This window comes from Chaetodon trifascialis, chromosome 17, assembly GCF_039877785.1.
Source record: "Chaetodon trifascialis isolate fChaTrf1 chromosome 17, fChaTrf1.hap1, whole genome shotgun sequence".
Taxonomy (NCBI): domain Eukaryota; kingdom Metazoa; phylum Chordata; class Actinopteri; order Chaetodontiformes; family Chaetodontidae; genus Chaetodon; species Chaetodon trifascialis.
This window is the reverse complement of record NC_092072.1, coordinates 4290797-4310718: the sequence shown is the minus strand read 5'-3', so window position 1 is coordinate 4310718 and position 19922 is coordinate 4290797. Positions and strand designations below refer to the sequence as shown.

General features: G+C 43.9%; 2 protein-coding genes across 2 annotated transcripts in view; both read left to right on the top strand.

The window, feature by feature from the left end:
- The window catches only part of rnf19b (ring finger protein 19B), a 32742-nt gene extending 19815 nt beyond the window's left edge, over positions 1 to 12927 (top strand). The window contains exons 3-10 of the mRNA XM_070984637.1: positions 4631 to 4830; positions 7372 to 7516; positions 7649 to 7811; positions 10934 to 11048; positions 11207 to 11347; positions 11451 to 11640; positions 11886 to 12020; positions 12189 to 12927. Of these exons, the coding sequence (XP_070840738.1) occupies positions 4631 to 4830; positions 7372 to 7516; positions 7649 to 7811; positions 10934 to 11048; positions 11207 to 11347; positions 11451 to 11640; positions 11886 to 12020; positions 12189 to 12633 (1534 nt within the window). The 3' untranslated portion in view covers positions 12634 to 12927. The remainder of the gene's footprint in view (positions 1 to 4630; positions 4831 to 7371; positions 7517 to 7648; positions 7812 to 10933; positions 11049 to 11206; positions 11348 to 11450; positions 11641 to 11885; positions 12021 to 12188) is intronic.
- Positions 12928 to 15776: 2849 nt separating this feature from the next.
- Positions 15777 to 19719, top strand: ndufs5 (NADH:ubiquinone oxidoreductase subunit S5). Its single transcript, XM_070984638.1, has 3 exons — positions 15777 to 15869; positions 17037 to 17256; positions 19510 to 19719. The coding sequence occupies exons 2-3, from the start codon at positions 17041 to 17043 to the stop codon at positions 19603 to 19605; spliced, it is 312 nt and encodes a 103-aa protein (XP_070840739.1). The 5' UTR covers positions 15777 to 15869; positions 17037 to 17040; the 3' UTR covers positions 19606 to 19719.
- Positions 19720 to 19922: the final 203 nt, after the last annotated feature.

Genomic DNA, 19922 nt, shown 5'->3' with positions numbered 1-19922 from the left:
ACGTCCTGAATTTATGTTTTATTTAACCGACGGGACAACCGTTTGAATTATTAGAGTAAAAAATAACTGACTTTGTACACTGGCTTTAGTGTATCAGGCCAGTTTGCCCTCAGTTCACTGTATTCCTGCCACTTTCTCTTCCCTCTACTTTCAGTGTGTCGCACAAACGAAGCATCACCGTGTTTTATCGTCCTGCCATCGTCTGCCTCTGTTCGGGTTCCCTTCGTGCCCTTTAGAGTCAGGCCAACATTATAAGGTCAATACTACAGTACTTAGACTAACTGCTGACAGAGAAAAGCAGGCAGGTGAGAACGAGGCAGGCAGGTGTGTGTCACAAAGGCCCCCTGGGTAGTGTAGTTTATTTAGGGCCACTATGAATCACCTACAGAAGCTGATCTGGCGAGGACAGAAAAATCAAGGTGCACCAAAGAGTGAAATGAGGTGAGAGCCGGACCACCTCGAGCACGTAGAAACCTCGACAAGCGTCAGAAAAGACGACGAACACAGAAACTTTTTCCAGGTGACACAAAACAAACACAGTTTTTTCCCTGCAAAAAATGAAAATCATCCACTTTGAATCCACAAAATCCACAAGCAGTAAATCTCTCTGACCTCTCGTCTTCACAGCACAGCTGCTCACCTCTCACCTGCCCCTCTCATCCAGCCAATGAGGCCTCGGCCTGTACGACTGTCAGGTCGAGGATCCAGTCAGAACAAAGAGAGTCCCTCTGCCGTCTCCTCTGGCTGTCAGTTGCTATGGTGACTTAGAGGGAGCGTTGCTATGGGTAACAGTAGTTAATTAAACAGATCAATACGTTCGCTCTGGACTCGGCGTGCACGCGTGTCATCGTGCTGTTTTGTGCCTTTCTTGTTGACTGACATGTAATCAGCGCTTGTGTTTTTGAGTCAGACTGACGCACGTTCACTTCATCGTGGCATTAAATACAGACTGCAGTTAGAGAGCATCATCTGTGTGTGTGTGTGTGTGTGTGTGTGTGTGTGTGTGTGTGTGTGTGTGTGTGTGTGTGTGTGTGTGTGTGTGTGTGTGGTAAGGTTGCATTTACAGGCTCAGCAGGATTCCCAGGTGGCTCTTGGTGGAGCTGAACACTGACAGGACTGTCTGTGCACATTTCCTGTCAACATGCAGCACGTCAGCAATCACAACTCCTCCACCTCTCCTCCCTCTCCTCCCTCTCCTCCATCTCTTTCCCTGACTATGTTGTATTTCACATTTCCATCTCTCAAAAGCCCCTCTTACCCTGTGTCCTTTTGTTTTATCTCTGTCCTTCTCTGTTTGTCTCCTTTTTCCTCTCCCATCCTAGAAACGTCAGCACAAATCGCTCTCAGCACCGCACCCACATCCACCAATCATGAGACAGCGTTGATATGTGCTGCTCTCCCAGGAAAAAGCTGTTTTGGCAACATGTTCTTTGTACCGCAACAAGTCAGATGCAGAGCACTGACACACGTTTGCTGTGGCTGCTTTTTAGCCTGGTTAGCTGTAGCTGTAGCTGTAATGTGTGTCTGTTGGTTTGTCTAATGAGCTCATCCAGACTGTAGCGTCTCAACAGGTGATCGATGGATTGTCATGAAATTTAGTTCAGACACTTTGGTTCACCTCAGGATGAATTGTAACGGCAGTGGTGATCCCTTAAACGTTTCATCTCGCGCCATCATGAGGTCAAAATTCACAAAACTAAAACTTAACATTCTCATCAGCCTCAGCTAAACTTTGGTTTATGCTAATTAGCAATTGTTAGCATGCTAACATGCTATACTAAGATGGTGAACATGGTATGCTTTATCCCCGCTAATCATCCACAGCATTGCCATTACGCCCATGTTAGCATACTAGCATTAGCATACTAGCATTAGCATTCACCAGCCTCACTGAGCAGATAGCTGTTCACTGTTAGTGCAACAACAAACATGAAGTGGTACATGAAGGCCTCACGGGCTGCGTGGCCTCATAGCTCTGGAACATCTGAGCCAATCACAGTGAGGCATGACGACAACCGCTCAACAAGTGAAGAGTCAGCTTCCTCAGGAAAGCATGTTGATTTCCGGATGTGTGTTAATTATTTCAGTTATAATTCTACTGAACGTCATGTTGCAAATGGTTACATCACATTTTAAGATGAGCTATCGCAGATTTGTGATGCATTTCAAGAATAAAACATGAACATCTGTTTGTTTTCATCGAAAAGGAGCCTGTGATGCACGGGATTAATGAGCTGCAGTAATCTGATTTCTCCTGCAGAAACAGGCAGAATACCGAGCTGTAATGGACCTCTGATGTGTGTGGAGGTGTGTGGGGTCACACTGTAGCAACCTGGGGTCTTTGGCTTGTGATGTAATGAAGGCAAACACAATGGATGGCTGTAACTGCACTCTGATATGAATGCATCTACTGATTGGACAGTGTTTAATTGTAATAATTTGCTGATAGTTTAAGCATTATAGACTTATTTTTGCACATTTGTTGCGAGTATTTAGTTTGCTGGAAATACTGCTGAGTGACGTGGCAGAAACAGACTCTGCACCATGTGCTGTGCTGGGCACCGAAGTACAGATGGGAAACAAGAACTTGAGGGTCAAGCTGATGAAAATGGGGTTTTCACATGACGGCGACTGTGAGCTTTGAGAAAAGGGAAATGGTTAAGAAATAGGCTGTCTTGTGAAGAGCTTGTTCATTACTCATTTGAAACCGCGCTGTTCTGTTTCTGTTTAGGCGAGCTTGAACCAGAGTGCTGATGTTGCAACAAACTGCAAAGCTGGCAGCTGAATTCAAAGTTCGTGCAGTTATTTGTGTCGAGTTAGTGACAATTTGACCCTTGAGGCCTGCTGTAAACAGCGTGGATCGTTTTTAAAAAGAATTTGTCCCATCATAACAGTTGAAGCTACTTCTTGCAGATCCGTGTTCTGAGGCAGCCGTGACGTCTGAATGTGCACACATGCAGGCTGAAGTGTCTCTGCAGGAATGCCAGCTCTTGTCTCGTCTTGTCCTGAGAAAGCGAACTGCTTCGTTAATTTATTCCGGCCTGCGATCAGGCCTGACGCGGCATTTGAAAAGGGGGTAATGAGGGACGTGTTGGGGCCGGCATGTTGGAGGCGTGCCAAAGCAATTACAAGTTTGTCATGTTATCACTTCTTCACCGCTCCTCTTCCTTTGCAGAGTTTAACTTGAACACCCGGCTAACATGCAGAAAACTGACGTCGTCTTTGTCTCTCAGGGTAAAAAAAAACAACCATAAAATGTTCAGATCCCTGCCTTTGTTATCACTCCTCCAACGTGTTTTCTCCCACTTAGCTTGGTGACAATAATTGATGACTGGCTGCTTTGTGATTGCTTCAGTGATTGACAGCCTATATCTCAGTCTGTCCCCCTCTCTTTAATTGCCTTTTTTGTCCTCACTGTTACAAAGTGCCACTCTTTCTGCTATATTTAACATAATTTGCTTAGAAGTGTGTTGGCCTGACTTCAGCACACAACAAAGGAGTGATTAGACTGGTTTAGTGGCATTGAGGATATGTTTTTTCATGTGAAAACGATTGTGCTTCGTTGGTTTTTACCTCCATGTTAGAGAACTTTATATTAGATGTTGGTGCGTCTGATTGTTGGAAGAATATTTCAAAAACGTAAGAAATTTCAATGAAATTTGTTTGACCGCAGGTCAAAGAACAAGCAATTTGTTGAGAGGATGTCTTCATATTTCTGAACATTTCCGCTGTTTTCTCATGATTCACCGTCTTGCATAGAAAAATAATCCATGCACAGTAATCTGGGTTGTTTTGTCCTCCTCCACATAACATTTCCCTTCAATGCGAGTTAAAATGTCACCTGAATTACCTGCTGGTTCGACCTTTTTAATGTCTTGTTTATAAACTCAGAAGGACTCCATCGCTGCTGTATTTACAGGCCTCCTCACGGCTGCGTCTCCTTTCTCTGTATTGAACTTTGTGAAATCCATATCGATTGACCTCATCCCGTCTCTTTCGCCTCCTCTCTCACCGTCGTTACTAAGTGATTACTCCATTGATCAGATCTGCTCTCTCTCCTCTCGGCCAACAGAGAGCTTTCAGGCTGTGTAACTTTTGGTGGCTTTGATAGGCCTTTGTATATAATATCATCTTCATCATCGTCTTCATTATGTTTGTATGGCTGGTAACGGTGGTAAAAAGTGGGAATATCACAAAAACTATTGGATGGATTTCCATGAAATTTGGTGAAGACATCCACAGCGTCCAGAGAATGGTTCATCCTGGCTTTAAAGATCCTCTGACTTTTCCTCTATCAAGCGCCACCTTGAGGCTGAGAACTCTGCTGAGCTCACGAGCTGTGATTGGCTGCCCCCACGGTTTTAGATGTTGGTGTTGGCCAGATGTTCACGCTGGTTGATGTGGAGCAGCCAACTGGTTGATCCTCAGTGTGATCATCAGTTCTGAAAACACTTTCTAACTTCACTGTCTTTTGTTTCAATGTCAGTGTGAAGCTCTCGTGTACTGAATGCTGATTGGCAATTATCGCCTCAAAATAATCAGCAAATGTCTTTTTTCTGACTTCATAATTTGAGCTCTTCAGTCGCCGCATCGCTGAACACTCCTCTCTTTGTCCGTCTCCTCCTCTCAGATTTGCTGTCATCGCCTCGGGCTGTGCCAGCTGTCCCAGGTTGGTGTGTCGCAGAGAAGGCTGCGGTGCCGAGTTCTGCTACCACTGCAAACAGGCCTGGCATCCCAACCAGACCTGCGACTCGGCCCGCCAGCAGAGGGCGCAGTCCCTGCACACCCACAGCAACCACTCACCCAGCTACACACAGGAGCAGGGACCCGGTGAGTACCAGGGAAACGCACACACCTCTGGAGAGCCAGCGGATCAGAAGTAACCACAGTCTGGCTCAGACACTGCAGCTACACACTTCACACACTGCGCACAGGTGTGTGTGTTTGTGTGCTCGGTGCAGACATAAACAGACAGATAAAATCTTCTCCCCCAGCATTTCCGACTTTTTTCACACCTCTGAGAACTCCCTGTCTCTGTCTCTGTCAGTCTTTATCACGTCAGCCTCCTCCGTCTGTCAGAGCACTGAGTCAAACTCGTCTCGCGTCTGTTGTACTGACTCCCCAGCGTTCCCACCACTGGGCGAAGCGTGCAGCGTTCACCCGAGCATGAGACACTATTTATATCACAGAGTCTCCTCTCTGAAGCTTCATGACTGCGGCACCCTGCGTCCTGTCACACAGCATTTTAAAATATCACCACAACATTTCTCTATCTAAGCTAGGTCTGATTGTCAGACAGCCATATTGATAAAGTCGTTTACTGAAGTGCTTTGCGCTTCCATTTTAGTCCTCTTAGTCAGTTAGCCCCTCGAACACTGGCTCCACAGAGCACCTTTCATGTTTTTAGGCGAGGGGTTTTCAGCTGGTTGCAGTCACCACTAGATGCCACTAAATCCTACAAACTGGGCGCAGCAGAAAACAGCGACACTGCTGCTCAAGTTCAGGCCACTTTTGTAACATGCAACACTTTTAAACTGTATTTCAGGACTGTTGTGAAAAAACATGACGAAACCTTTCAAACTGATCCGGGAAGACTTCTTTCTTTCTATGAAACAGCATTTCTCAGGTGCAATACAACATGCCACACTGGCAATAGTATTTTTATGGGCAGTAGTATTTTAATGTCATTTAGTATTTTCTAAATCTGTACATACATACATTTTAGTACTTGCTGGCTATAAAAACAACACAATTAGAAAGCAGAGATTATTTCAAATGTCACATTATTGTCATAAAATAATGACAATATTTTTATAACACATTGCACATGTTCATTTTGAAGCAGCTGTTTGTCTGTTTTATCGTAATCTGTGTTGACAAAATTGAACAAAATATGTCTCACAAACATTTTAATTGGTTTAATGTCTTGATGAATTTAATGCCTTAAAATTACCTCCAGATTCATTTCCAACGTCCCTTTAATGAATACTCTGACATTTAGGGAAATATGCTGTGCTGTTTTCTTGCAGAGCATTCAATGTGAAGACTGATGCTGCTGTCATGTCTGACAGTTAGCTTCGATGTTTACCCCTGTTCCCAGTCTTTATGCTAAGCTAAGCTAACTGTCTCCTTGCTATCGCTTCATATTTACAGCACAGAAATGACAGTTGTATCCATCTTTACATCTGATTATCTGCAAGATAAAATGCTGAGGTGGTCCGTTCACACACTTGTAGTGATGATAAGAGCAAACACTGAAATCTCTACAAACATCCGAGCTTGTGCGTGCAAACATCCTGATACGAGTGCCTGTTTAATTCCATTTTGATTAAAAATCTATTGACTAAATCCCTCCAGCTGTCCTTAGTCAGTCCTCCTCGTCTGTCTTTCCTTGATTCACCACATCCAGTCTGTCTCTCGCTGCCAGGAATTCAGAGGAACTGATAACAATCCGCAAGGTTGAGACTGACTCATAAAAAAATCCAGGCCGCTCCCTCTTTGTCTGTCTGTCTGTCTGCCTGTCTGCCTGCCTGCCTGCCTGCCTGCCTGTCTGTCTGCCTGTCTGCCTGCCTGCCTGTCTGCCTGTCTGCCTGCCTGCCTGCCTGCCTGTCTGTCTGTCTGTCTGCCTGCCTGTCTGCCTGCCTGCCTGCCTGCCTGCCTGCCTGCCTGCCTGCCTGCCTGCCTGTCTGCCTGCCTGCCTGCCTGTCTGTCTGTCTGTCTGTCTGTCTGTCTGTCTGTCTGTCTGTCTGCCTGTCTGTCTGTTCACACCTGCTGCTTAGTCGGCTGGGTGCAGACAGATGTACAAAGAAGAAATGGGAGGGAGAGATGAAGAGGAAAGATAAGAGCAGAAGAAGAAATGAAAGGAGAGGAAGAAAGAGAGACAAGAGAGTGTGTTGAGTCCCGTCAGCAGAATACAGAGCACACACACACACACACACACACACACACACACACACACACACACGGATCTGCCAGAGTCACTTCAAGTTAAAATGCCCTTTCAGGAGCAGAGAGCGTTCCCAGCGTCCACAACTCAACACACAGTGAATTGACTTTTCTTCGCTTTAAAAAGCATCAGAGGACAAACTGCTGCGATTGTCCGATCCATTACTCTAATGAGGTTTGAGTTTGACGCCAACCGCAGAGGGAAAAAACAACTGAGCAGGACTTTCTAGAGTTTTTCTTACATTTAAGATGTTTTTCATTTTTTTGGACTGACTTGTTGGACGTGTAATAATTTAAGCAGACAGAAAATAAGAATTCTCACCTCAACGTTTTAACAAAAAAAAGGAGATTAAAGGAAAAAAAGTCATTCAAACCATTCAGGTCTCGATGTGAGCGATGGCTCTAAGTGCTTCCCTGCCTCCTCAGCTGACGACATCAAGCCCTGCCCTCGCTGTGGTGCCTACATCATCAAGATGAATGATGGGAGTTGCAATCACATGACCTGCGCCGTCTGCGGCTGCGAGTTCTGCTGGCTCTGCATGAAGGAGATCTCCGACCTGCACTACCTCAGGTGCTGAAACGTACCAATTCATCTCCATGAGAGACTTTTTCAAACGTGTAACTGTCAACATAACTCCTTCATCTTTCTCTCTGTGGTTTGGAACCCCTCTCCTCCTCTCTCCCTCTGCTTTCCCTCCATCAGTCCATCCGGCTGTACCTTCTGGGGGAAGAAGCCTTGGAGCAGGAAGAAGAAGATTTTGTGGCAGCTGGGCACCCTGATCGGAGCTCCGGTCGGCATCACCCTCATCGCAGGCATCGCCGTTCCCGCCATGGTCATCGGCATCCCCGTTTACGTCGGCCGCAAGGTGAGGAAGAGCGATAAACTTTAAGAAATCACATGCAGCGAACCCTTCACATAAAATATATAGAATGAGCATGAAAACAGGACAGAACATTAATGCAAAATGAAGCTGGAAGTATGATAAAGTGTAATATAATAAACCTCAATTAAGATTTAAAGGATGAGCAAGAACAGAAATTCAGATGACTGCATGTTTATTATTGATTTTTGATTTAGGAGAAATTGATATTTTCACCAGGATTAAGATCTGCTTCTGTTGTTGTTGCTTATTTTCTTAGTTTTCCACAAGTTTTTTTAGTCAGTGAAGTTAGTTTTGCCCCTCTGGTTTGTGTTATATTCTGTTTAAATCTGCTATAAATCGAGTGTTTTCTTCAGATGTTTGATGTACACACAATTACCTCCCTGGTTGTAACTTAACACACATTTTTAGCCAGAATTTCACCAAAACTCACTTTCAAACTGGATCCAGCTGAAAAGGCTAGAAGTCAGAGACGTGAAGGGGCTTTTTAAGAGGAACTGAAGTGCATTATGAAACGTCTTTGATGTGTTCATAATCTTCCTCTTGCACTTTTTTGCTTTTATTCTAAGAACATCAAAGATGCACGCCAGCTTTTTTGCAGCTCAGATGTCTTTCACACTGTGTGAAATACTTTTTTTAATGTTTATGGTCAGTTTGCTTAACATTCATCTTCGTCCACCCTGCTGCACAAACCAGAAGTGGAAAACCGCAGAGCTGTGGCGACACACACACATACACACACACACACACACACACACACACACACACACACACACACACACACACACACACACACACACACACACACACACACACACACACAAATAGTTTACAGCGCTGCCACAGTCACTCTTTCACAGTCCTCCTCTGGTGGCTCTCTGGAATTTACAGCCCTGCAGAACGAGAACCTTTTCTGAGTTTCAGTATGTTGCCCTCATTTTAACACGATGCTGAACTTTTGTCAGAAATGTCACAAAATACTTTCAGTTCCTTTTGAGAACCACAAAACAGTTTCCATTCACATCGCAGTCACGCTGACCTCAGAACAGACTGACGCTTCAACAGTAAGAAGACGGGCTGTTGGTGAAGTTAGAAAACGTCCAAATTATCTAAATTTATGGCCCCGGAGTTATTAAAGCACCTCAAGTGTTTTAATTATAAAATGCTAAGTGCCAAAAAATGCAGTTCCACAAATGGCCACTTGAGGCTGGCTCCAAAAGTGAGTCAATCCCCATAGACCCCCATATTAAAATGTCCAACTTTACAGCAGAAATAAACACTTTTTTTGTTTTGTTTTGGTCTCTTTAGCGAATTCCTCGCTCATGACAACTGCACAGGGGATGATTTCTATATTACTCACTCTTTTGAATTATATTAAGGCTTAAAGTTGTGCATAATTATGGACGTGGACACTTTGGGTGTCAGCCATTGTCATTGTCTGCGGTAATACTGAGAAATACAGAGAATTACCTGGCGGCGATAGGCTTAATCAGCACTCATGAACTTGTTTGTGAAGAGCTTTACTGTGACTAAATGTAAAAGTCACTCCAGCTTTAAGTTGATCTAAAGTCTATTTAATATTACAGCATAGCAATCGTAGATGTAATGACGTGGGCTTTCTAAAGCCTGCAGATAAACGTGAGTGCATCATGGCTTTGTCATATTTGTAAGTTGGTTATGCTGCAGCCGCCTGGCAGAGTGGTCCGGGTTCGATTCCAGCCTGGACCCTTTGCTGCACGTCTTCCTCTCTCTCCAGCTGCCCATCATGTTAAAGTAGATTTAAAAAGTTGGTTGTTATTAGCATGTGCTTCAAGACAATGTTCCTTCAAATGACTGCAAGAGGAAGGAGATTAAATGAGGATGGAAACTATGAGTTCTCGATGCCCAGTAACATACTGCAGCGCTCTCTTGTGGAGAACAGCAAAACAGCACTTTTCAAGTGTTGGAAGTGGTTAACTAGTTAGATCAACTGCAGCCTTAGTGAGAAACAGCAGCTCACCCACACACTCTGTTTGTCTCCTTTGTGTTAAAGTGTTCCAGAGAATTACTGACTGAGTCTTTTCAGGAAGTCTTTCACTGCCAGTTCAGGTAGTGAGAGAGCTGAAGCGGCCTTGTTTCTGTTTGACGTGACACACATTTTGTTCTCTCAAAAGAAGCTCTGTTTAAAAGAAATCGGTTTGTGTGTAAAATGTAGATCAAAGATGATTCATAATGAGTCCAGGCAGGGAAAACTTTCTGTAGGGTTTTTTACTGTGTGAATTCTTTGTGCCTGTGTGTGGAAACTTGTAGTTAGTGTTAGTTTTAGTGGGTATTTGTAGACTGTGCTGCTTGTTTCTGGTGAGAAACTGTCACCACTAACCAGCAGTTACACAGAGTCCAAGACAGAAGCCGCCACTGGAGACAGACAGGTCGTGTCCTCCCTATTGTTTCTGAGAATTTAAGGGTTTTAACAACCTCACATTCTACAAATACACACAAATTACACACGCTGGGTTTTTCAAGGACGAGTTTATATACTTTAAATTTGCCTAAAACACAGTGGGGTTTCCTGAAAAGCAACATTCCTGCCAGTGTGGAGACAGCTTTGAAACAGCACACGGACACAGAAAATGTGAAAAAAATTTAAAAACAGCAGCTTTTTGGAGGAATTTGGACTCAACTCACAACTTTTCTGAAATCCTGGCTGCAGCTTTAATGGAGTCTGAAGGAAATAAAGATGGCGTGTACACCAGAATGCATATTCTTCTTTCTATAAGAATGTATTCATTTGCCTTTCTGGTAATGCAATAATATAGACATCAAAATTATCTCTTTGTTCCCGGTTGTTCATGCTCCAAGCTAAATGAAGCAATCTGTAATAAATAACACAAATATTACGCTGTTTATAGCTTTTGCTGATGGATGAATGCAGAGATGTTCATCAGAAAAGTAAAACCAAATCACACTGTACCCATTATACATCAGTTACAATGACTGGAGCTCACCTGAAGTCTGATCTCACCAAAACCATGCCAGCATTTAGCCCCCACCCCTGCCCACGTTCAGCTTTAGTTCTGGAGTGTTTGAGGTGTGTGTTGACCGTCTCTTCTCCTCTTCCTCCACCACAGATCCACGCCCACTACGAGCTGAAGAAGTCGTCTCGTCACAGAAGGAACCTGGCCATCACAGGAGGCGTGGCCCTGTCCATCATCACCGCCCCAGTCATCGCAGCTGTCAGCGTGGGTAAGACACTCGACAAGGCTGTCAATGTGAATCTCTCGGGCTGAAGGCAAAACACAAGCGAGCTCAGCTTGTTTATCTGTGTCAGCACACACTGCCGTGCACCAGCTGGAACAGGGAAGAGCGTCTTCACTGACAGCATCATGTCTGTCCTTTCTCAGGTATCGGCGTGCCCATCATGTTGGCCTACGTGTACGGAGTGGTACCCATCTCTCTGTGTCGAGGGGGAGGTTGTGGCGTCAGCAGAGGGAAGGGACGAGGGGTACGGATTGACTTTGATGAGGACGATGGTCCAATCACAGGTGAGGACCCCAAACTGATTAAAACATTTCCTGCAAAGTGGAGCGCCAGATCTTCAAAGTCCACCTTTGCACATCCACTTTAATTCTCTGTCTGATGCTGCAGTGGCGGATGCATGGCGAGCCCTCAAGTCCCCGAGCCTCGGCGAGAGCAGTCTGGACGGGGCGGTCAGCGGTCTGAGCACCACCTCCCCCAGCGAGGGGCTCTCCGTGGCCCCCGGGGCTTTGGGTGATACACCCCACTTCAACACCCTGGCGGGCGGCGCCCTGGGGACTCGCACCAGCAAGTACAGCAGGTGAGGAACAGAGATGAAGTCACTCATGTTTAAGTTGTTCACAAGAAGATGAATTTAGATTTCTTCCACGCTGAGATATTCTTGCTTATCTTAATAAATATTTGATGTGGATAACTTCTTAAAGTATGTGTCATGGTTGTGTCGTGGTCCATCCGCAGTGCAAATGCTGTTTAATGGTTTGTCTTTCTGCTCTTCTGGATTGATACACGCTGTTATTGATCAGTATGATTGTTTTCCTCCTCCAGGCTGGAGGTGCAGGCAGGGGAGCTGGCTAAAGAATCAGCCCAGAGGGAGACAGGCAGCCTGGGAGCCGGGAGCGACTGTGCCAGCACTCGTGGAATGGCCGGATCCATCATCTCGTCCTACACACTACCTGACAGGTGACACTTTTGTCTTCTTCTGTGGTGTCTTGGATCGCTCTCTGCTTCCAGTTTTCTCTTTCCATTTTCTTATTGCAGAGTTCTGTTAGTTGTCAGGCTGCAGATTGGTCAGTCGTTCATTTGATGGGAAGCATCACGCTGATTGCTGTGAATCACGTGTTTCTGCAGGGAGTGCACCAACCTGGAGATCCAGGTGGACATCGAGACCAAACCCAGCCATCTCTGCCTGACCAGTGAAGAGGACCTAACCCCGCCCCCTGGCTCTGCTGCCATGGCGACCGTCTCAGGAGGGGAGGAGCCTCAGGACTGCAGCTCCAGAAGGGGCGGGGCTTTGTCTGGCTCGGCTTTGGGACTGTCACCGGGAGCGTCAATCAGGGAGGGGCTCCGAGACGTCACCCTGGCTCAACCGGAGAGCATCCGCAGTGACCTGGAGATGTCGGACACTCAATCCGATGACATCGCAGAGCTCACGTCCGACGACTGTGACTCGCCCCACCCGAAAAGCTGTCACCTGGCGGCCGGACAGCAGCCCCAGGCCCCCTCCTGCCGAGCCCTGAACCCCCCTGAAGGCCTTCACTGTCCCACAGACAGTAACGTCATCCTCTACGTCTGAGAGAACGGCAGCTCTCAGGATTGCACAAAAAAAAAAGAACCAATCCCCAACACTCACATTTGAGCTCCTTTACTTCATAGCTTTTTTTTTTCTTTAGCATTTCTGGTTTGCTGCTTTTGCGACTCACAGACACCGTCTTAAACACAGACTGCGTTTGTTTACTTTGGTCTGTCTGTCTTATCTATCTACCTGTCAATCTCCTCACTGAGTAAATTGTCAGGGTTCTACCTCTGAGATTTCTAAGATGATGATTTATGTTTACTCCTTGGTGCAAAATGCCTTGGCTACTTAAGCAAAAAAAGAAAAAGAAAAAAGAAAGAAAGAGGAAAAATAGAGGTACAAATTTTCCACAAGAAATATTGCAAAATTGACATTATGAAATAAGGTGAAATGTCACCAAGCACAGCGGAGGGAGAGGGACTGTTGAGAAAACAGATGTTTCCTGGGGATGAAGCGGATGTTTATAAAAACATGTGAATGAATGTGGACTTTGTACTCAACTATTGTGGCTTTATTTTCTTCTTTCTCTCTATTTATATTCAGACGACCTTGAAATTTTATTATTTGTCGTGTGCATGAGTCTGCATGAGCCATGCCTTGAGTGAAAGGTTTGAAAGGGCAGTGAGTGTCTGTTACACTGGTGACAGTTTACTTTAGAGGATGAAGCTGCACTTGAATCTCAGTTTCCCTGCACGGAGGAGGAGGAGGAGGAGGAGGAGGAGGAGGAGGAGGAGGAGGAGGAGGAAGAGGAGGAGGAGGAGGAGGACTGGGAGGAGGAGGAGGAGGACTGGGAGGAGAAGGAGGAGGACTGGGAGGATGGACATGGGGACAAAAAATAAGTTTCAAATTACAGAAATAAGTGATTGAGTTCTGGCAATGACGTGGCCAGAAGACACTGGTGAAATGCACTAAGAGAAGCCATTTTATTCCAATTAAGAGCTGTCCAGTATAAAAGCTGGCTTTGTCTCACTGAGACGTACATCCAACAGACATTTATCATTTCATTAACAACCACCTGAGAAACTTACATAAGTAGAAACTTCTATAAATAGAATGTTAACCTCAAAAATTCACTAACCAAAACTCATGCAGGTTTTCTACAATTTTAGCTGCTTAGATGACTCTTCTTAAATCTTCACTTATATGAAGAAGTACCACCCTTCAGCTCATTCTGCACAGATGTGGAAAGCGATCCTCAGGTGCTTAAACTGTCTACATACTAGAATTTACAGTAAGTTCTATCAAAGGTTCCACATATTAAAACAGCAGTGCAACTTCAGACTTAGATTTAGGTTCAGATGTATTAACTGAGGACGTGTCATGGATTAGAAACAAAATATATAACGATAATGATAAGATGATAATTAGATGCAACATAAATTCCACAGTAGTTGGTAAGTTGTTATCACTTTCTAAATCTGAAGCTCTGAATATTTTCCTCCGCTAAACGGCGAACAAACGCTCGCCGTTAACTGGCCGCCTGACGCAACGCTGCTCGTTGTCAGAACTCTCTCACTGGTTGGTTCTGGTGTGTGTCACGTGACTGGACCAGTGTTTGACACACACCTGACTGGTTTTGGCTGTCTGACCCACTTGTACGTTTGTGTGTGTGTGAGTGTGTGTATGAATGGACTCTTGATGAATGTACTTGTTTGTCCCACTTTGTTTTTTGAATGAGCACTTGTGCACTTTATCTGAATTGATCTTTCTTTTCTTTTTTTTTTTTTTGATTCGTCATCTGTTGCTGTGGATGAGTTTACTTTACTGCATTTGCATACAAAAGTCTGTGGTACAACCAAAATAAATCACCTACCAGAAGGCCTTTTATGTTGGATGTAACTAAAGAAGGGTTTGGCTCCAAAACATTCATACAGCCATTTTTTAAAAGAAATGCTTTGTCAAGTTGATCATTCAGTATTTTTAAGGGCATCCAAGGTGTATTTATTTTTTTTTACTAAATTTCTGATCCAAGGACTAATTATCTTATTTGTTTTATATTTTACTTCATTCGTTCATGTCTTACTAATCATCTTTTAAGAAAGTCAGTCTCACTTTTGGAGCCAAGCACTTCAAATATCAATGCCGATAAGCTCTTCTTAATCATACTCACTAGCTTGAATTGTTTCTTAGCTTTGTATCACCTCTGTGCTTCAGTTTAAAAAGGTTTTCAACCAAGCTTTCCTTCAATCTGCGAGGACTCAACTTGGGAACCTTTTTCATCTCAGAGTAGCTTTATGGATTTAGCTGCTTATATACCTTGGCAGTGCTTTGTTTGGTCTGCACTTATCACTTGTTTCTGCCTGCCTGCCTGCCTGTGAGAAAACACACGAATGTACCATGGACGGAGTGTGAGTGTTAATGGAAATGTCCCATTAAGACCACAGGTGGTTCTGTCCTTATTTGAAAAGGTTTTAGAGTATATAGATAGCAATATTTAAGTGTTATAATATTGTTTGTGAATTTCCTGTCACTGTTAAAGCCCTGCTCTGTGTGGGGTTGTACATGCAGGACTGTGAAAGACAACTTGTGGACCTTTGGGGAAAAAATAAACACAATCTGATGTTGCACCAAAGCAGTGTTTGTTAATTGCACTCAGAGTCAGAGAAAAACACATGAAACCGTTAGATTCTCTGTCAAACACAATTTTTAAGCACAACATTTTTTTTTTCCATCTGTCTTCGATTAAGTGTCAGCAATCCAAACAATGTACCTCTGATCAAATGCACAGAATCCTAAAACATCTAAATGTTGATTCATTTGTGCAAAGGCTTTAAATGAACAATTTAAAATGTTGTAAAGAAAACAATTGAATTCCTCAAAAACTCTTTACAGCCACACAGATAATATAGTAATTGGTTCTAGTAGTTTATTTCATTATTTTAAATATTTCACATGTTGTACATAATAAAAGTTTTAATGTTTACTTCAGGTGAGGTGAATGCAATAAGTGCTGTGAGAGAATAGGATGACAGTGAATTATCTATACATATAGAATGAAAGAATCATAAAATTGCAGTTTTTGTCGTGTTTCAATGAATATTTAGTCACAGTCTAATCCAGTAGGCGGCGGTAATGCGCCGTTAAAACAATGAAAACGCCGAAGAAGAGAACCTGCTCACAGGTCTTTCGCGTCTCTTTACGACACAGTTTACGTCAGTTTACGGCGGTGTTGTGGTCCGCCGTAGAGCGAAACGCGTTGAGTCGGAAGAAGGTTAAAGTGGACTGTAGGAAACACGGTAAATACATCTGTTTTGTGGTTGATATCGGCATTTAAGCAGCGCGACACTTAATTCAATAAAATGTAGAATGTGCCAGTTTGTAAACAGAGTAAGATAACAGCGGCCTGTCGTTAGCATGACCAGGCTGTCATTGAAGGAGACTCGAAATCTTGTCTGAAACGGTGCATGGCAGCAAAGAGCTGACCTGGGGACAGATTTGGAGGAGGGTTATAGTTAATGTACGCATATATTGACTTAAAAGAAAAATATAAAGCGTTCACATAGGGCTGTTTTTACGGAGGTTAGAAAGCTAGCTGTTAGCTTACAGCTAAGCGTTAGCTAGCTGTCTGCGGTTAGCTAGCTGGCTAATCTTAAGGTTAAGCAGTTGTTATCAAGGAAAAAGAATATATTGGAGCGTTATTGTAGCTTGTTTATGAACTAACACATTCCTGCAAATTAGCTTTGTTTTGCATCTCAATCCAGTCATTGTTCGGGGCCAAACTTTGGAGAGGAAAGAGTGTGTGCAGAGATAGGAAAGCAGTCAAATAATGTAGTTCATGTACTCTTCGTATACGTCATAATTTCAACAATAAGTGAATTTGTACGCCATCTCAGTTTAAATGAGGAAGCAGAGGCACTGCACGCTTTGTAATTAAGATTACTGGGCATGTCAGGACAGCCATGACAACAAGTTATTAGTCTTTTTGTTCTGTCAGGCTGCACTCTTTAGCATAACCTCTGGTTTGTGTTTAAGTGTATCAGCAGTCACTAAACATCATTATGTCTCTTACGTTTTGTACATATAGACAAAAACCTGTTTTCCTGCTAAAAGCCCGGACCATTTTCCATCCTTCAGTCAGTCCATTTGTCAGATTTTGTTTTGAAATACAGAAAAAAAAAATCAGAGAATATACTCTGAGAGTAATGATCCCTCAAACATCACAAGGCTGAAAGATTACATTTCCTTTAAACTGTCCTGGAAACTGCAACAAATGGAGATCTGTGATTTACTCTGAGGTCTAAAAAATGTGCTGCTCTATAATTAAGGGATTATTTATTGCCATTTTTTCAAGACTAATTTTTCTCTTTGGTCTGCCTGTGTGTTTCCTCTGTCTTCTCCACCGCATCCTGTTTCATCCATCATGCTTTCCTCTCCTCTGTCCCTTCCCGCGCCTCCTTCATTAGCATCATGCCGCTGTTGGACCTGAAGGCACGGCTTGGCCTCGGCCTGGACCGCTGGCTGCTGCTGCAGAGCGGAGAGCAGCCCGAAAAGAAGGCGTCGCGCTGCCATGCCTTTGAGAAGGAGTGGGTTGAATGTTCCCACGGCATTGGGCAGACTCGCGCCAAGAGGGAGTGCCAGCTGGAGTGGGAGGACTTCTACGAGTGCATGCACAGGGGCAAGACGGTAAGTGTTTGAGTGGGAACTCGGTGACGTCTGTGTTCAGTTGGCAGCTTTTGAAATATAAAGTATTTCTGAACAGTGTTCACTGCTGGGCCATAGTTTAAGAAACTAAGGTGCATATACTGCAGAGCCATGTCGTTTTTGGTAAATTCGATATTGTGCATGTTACAGCTGGGCTCACTCACTATTATTCGGCACTACAGTGGAAAAAAGAATCAGTATGCCAGCAGGCAACAAAAATACATGCTGTGAACACAGCTGGGATGGCCGCAGCCTGGAACTTAGAGGAATGACTGCTTGTGACTTGGGACAAACTTGGCCCCTCCTCCCCGACTCAAAGGAGTTTTCAGGAAGAAATGAAAATGTTCAGCTTGCAAGTATGTATATGCAAGCTTGCAGCACAAAATTTACATTTACAAACATAAATGCAGAAATTTCCAAAAAATACCACTAGCACTGAGTCTGTAACGATCATCTTACTGCACTGGTTTCCTGATGTTTAAACTTCGCCTAGTCCACTAGTCTGAAAGTAAGAAAACAGTCCAAATTGAACAATGTAATGTAAAAGGGTAACACTGAAAAAATGCACAGCAGAGCCATTTGAAACTGTTCAATTCACATTCTTCAGTAACCAAATTGTATTTCAGTTTCCAGTGAAATGTCTGGAACTTTGTGCCATGCAATAGGAACATTGCACACTATCCTGTTATTTAAATGTATATATAATTAAAAAACAGCTTATAGTGATCATGTCTGTTCGGGTCAAACTGATCACTGTAAATGGAAGAGTATTGTAATCATGTGTTTTGTGTTTTTCTTTAGTCTACACACAGTCTGTGTTTCTGCTCCCCCAGTCCAGTAGATGGCAGTATAGCTGCATGAAACAGTACAGCTGGACTCCACATGAAAACTCCTTTGCTGTGAGAGGTGGAGCACACTACAAATGAACCCCTCAAAAGGCATTTGCTTGCCAGTTGTGTGATTTTAAGCAGCCTTTTACTCACTATGGCCACAAACCAGCAAACACCAGAGCCACTGTGTCAGTGGACATGAAGCAGAAAGCTCCTTCTGGACGAGCTACTCTAAAGCTAATATTGTTAATGGATATTCAAACGTCTAAAACCCTCCAGTGGTTTCCATGTTACATTTATAGCAGTTTCTGCCTTGATGACTTTCTTTTTCCTCTCATGATCTCAGTGTGCACACAGCGCCATCTTCAGGGAGCCGCTGGAAGCAGGCAGGTTACCACAAGGCAAAGTACAGTATCATGGCAGGAAAGAAAAAAGAGTTACTATAGTTTTAAAATCTTTGTCCCTATTTTGACCCAGAACAAGCACTGCTTAAGTGGACTACTGGGTTAGTAAAAGCAAATTATTTTAACAGCATTTGTATCAGAGTGATTCTCTCCCAAGCTTTTTGATCCATAAGTAACTCATCAGTGTATCTGTGATCACTACACGCGTTTTCTGCTGTAATAATAAGTTAAACTGACTAGTATTTCTGATGCCAACGAGCGAGGGCAGCAGTGTTTAATTGACTAATTGCGCAGATTCCTCACAGGGAGGAAGAGAAGAGAGCATGTATCAAGAAGAAATTTAACATGAAGTTTAACATAAAACTAATGAGAAATGACAAACAGAAAAATGGCACCCACAGCTAATCCTTTAAATACTGTCAGAGTCAAACTGAGGCCGGTCTTGAGCGCTGTGTGTGTCAGCAGAGGAGAGATTGACAGATGCGCTGCCCACTTGCTGTGAATGTGCTGCAGCAGCAGGAACTTCCTTCCCTGGATCCAGGCGCCTTGATTTGCTCGTCAGCCACATTTTTCTCTCAGAGCATGATGGAGATGAAGCGGGACGAAGTGCTGATTTAAGGAGAATGTCGGCTCAGACCACTTCATGCGTTAACCTCATGTCCGTTGGAGGTGTTTTATGGTTGAAATGTTGGTTGTTGAACAGCGTTTTGCTGCAGAGTTGAAATCCACAACACCGTATCTGACAGGACTGCCTGCATCTTGGATGGAAATGTGCATGGAGGGTAGGGAGCTGTTCTTCTTCTTCAGTTCTCACAGTGACACACGGTGAAAGGAGTGAAAAGACAATGTTGACATCACTCTTATGTTTGACTTCAGGCAAAGAGAACCAGAATGGTGGAGGGATGCCCAACGTTCTCTGTCATGACTTCATTTTCTCTGTCTGTCTGTCCGTCCTGCTCTGGGTCCTCACCACTCATCTCTTCTTCTCTTCCTCCTTGCAGTTCGCAAGACTGTATGAGATCCGTAAGCAGCGTGACAAGATGGTGAAGGAGGGGACCTACACGCCTCCACCCTGCCACTCCGGTCAGGCCAACTAGACGCCATGAGGGAACACAGCTGTCCACAGTCCTGCTCTTGTTTATAGTAAATCATATATCACTCTTTCCTGTTCATTTGTTCAAATTTGCAAATAAATGTTATCATCCACTGTCCTCTTCTTCTTGTCTTTTCCTTCCCTGTCTTCTTCTTTTTCTCCCTGTTCGAGTGCACAGAAGCTAAGAATGAAAACAGTAAGTCTGCAGTTAACAAGAGCGCGATGGTGATCAGCAAAGTAAATCAGGGTAAAAATATCGTTCAGTTTTTCATCCATTAGCTGTATTTATACCCTTAAAGCAAAATGTACAAATCTCAGTAC

Coding starts and splice junctions, on each gene's coding strand:
- ndufs5 (XM_070984638.1), top strand. CDS start 17,041: ATGCCGCTGTTGGACCTGAAGGCACGGCTTGGCCTCGGCCTGGACCGC. Junction 17,257..19,509: donor GCATGCACAGGGGCAAGACG/GTAAGTGTTTGA, acceptor TCCTCCTTGCAG/TTCGCAAGACTGTATGAGAT.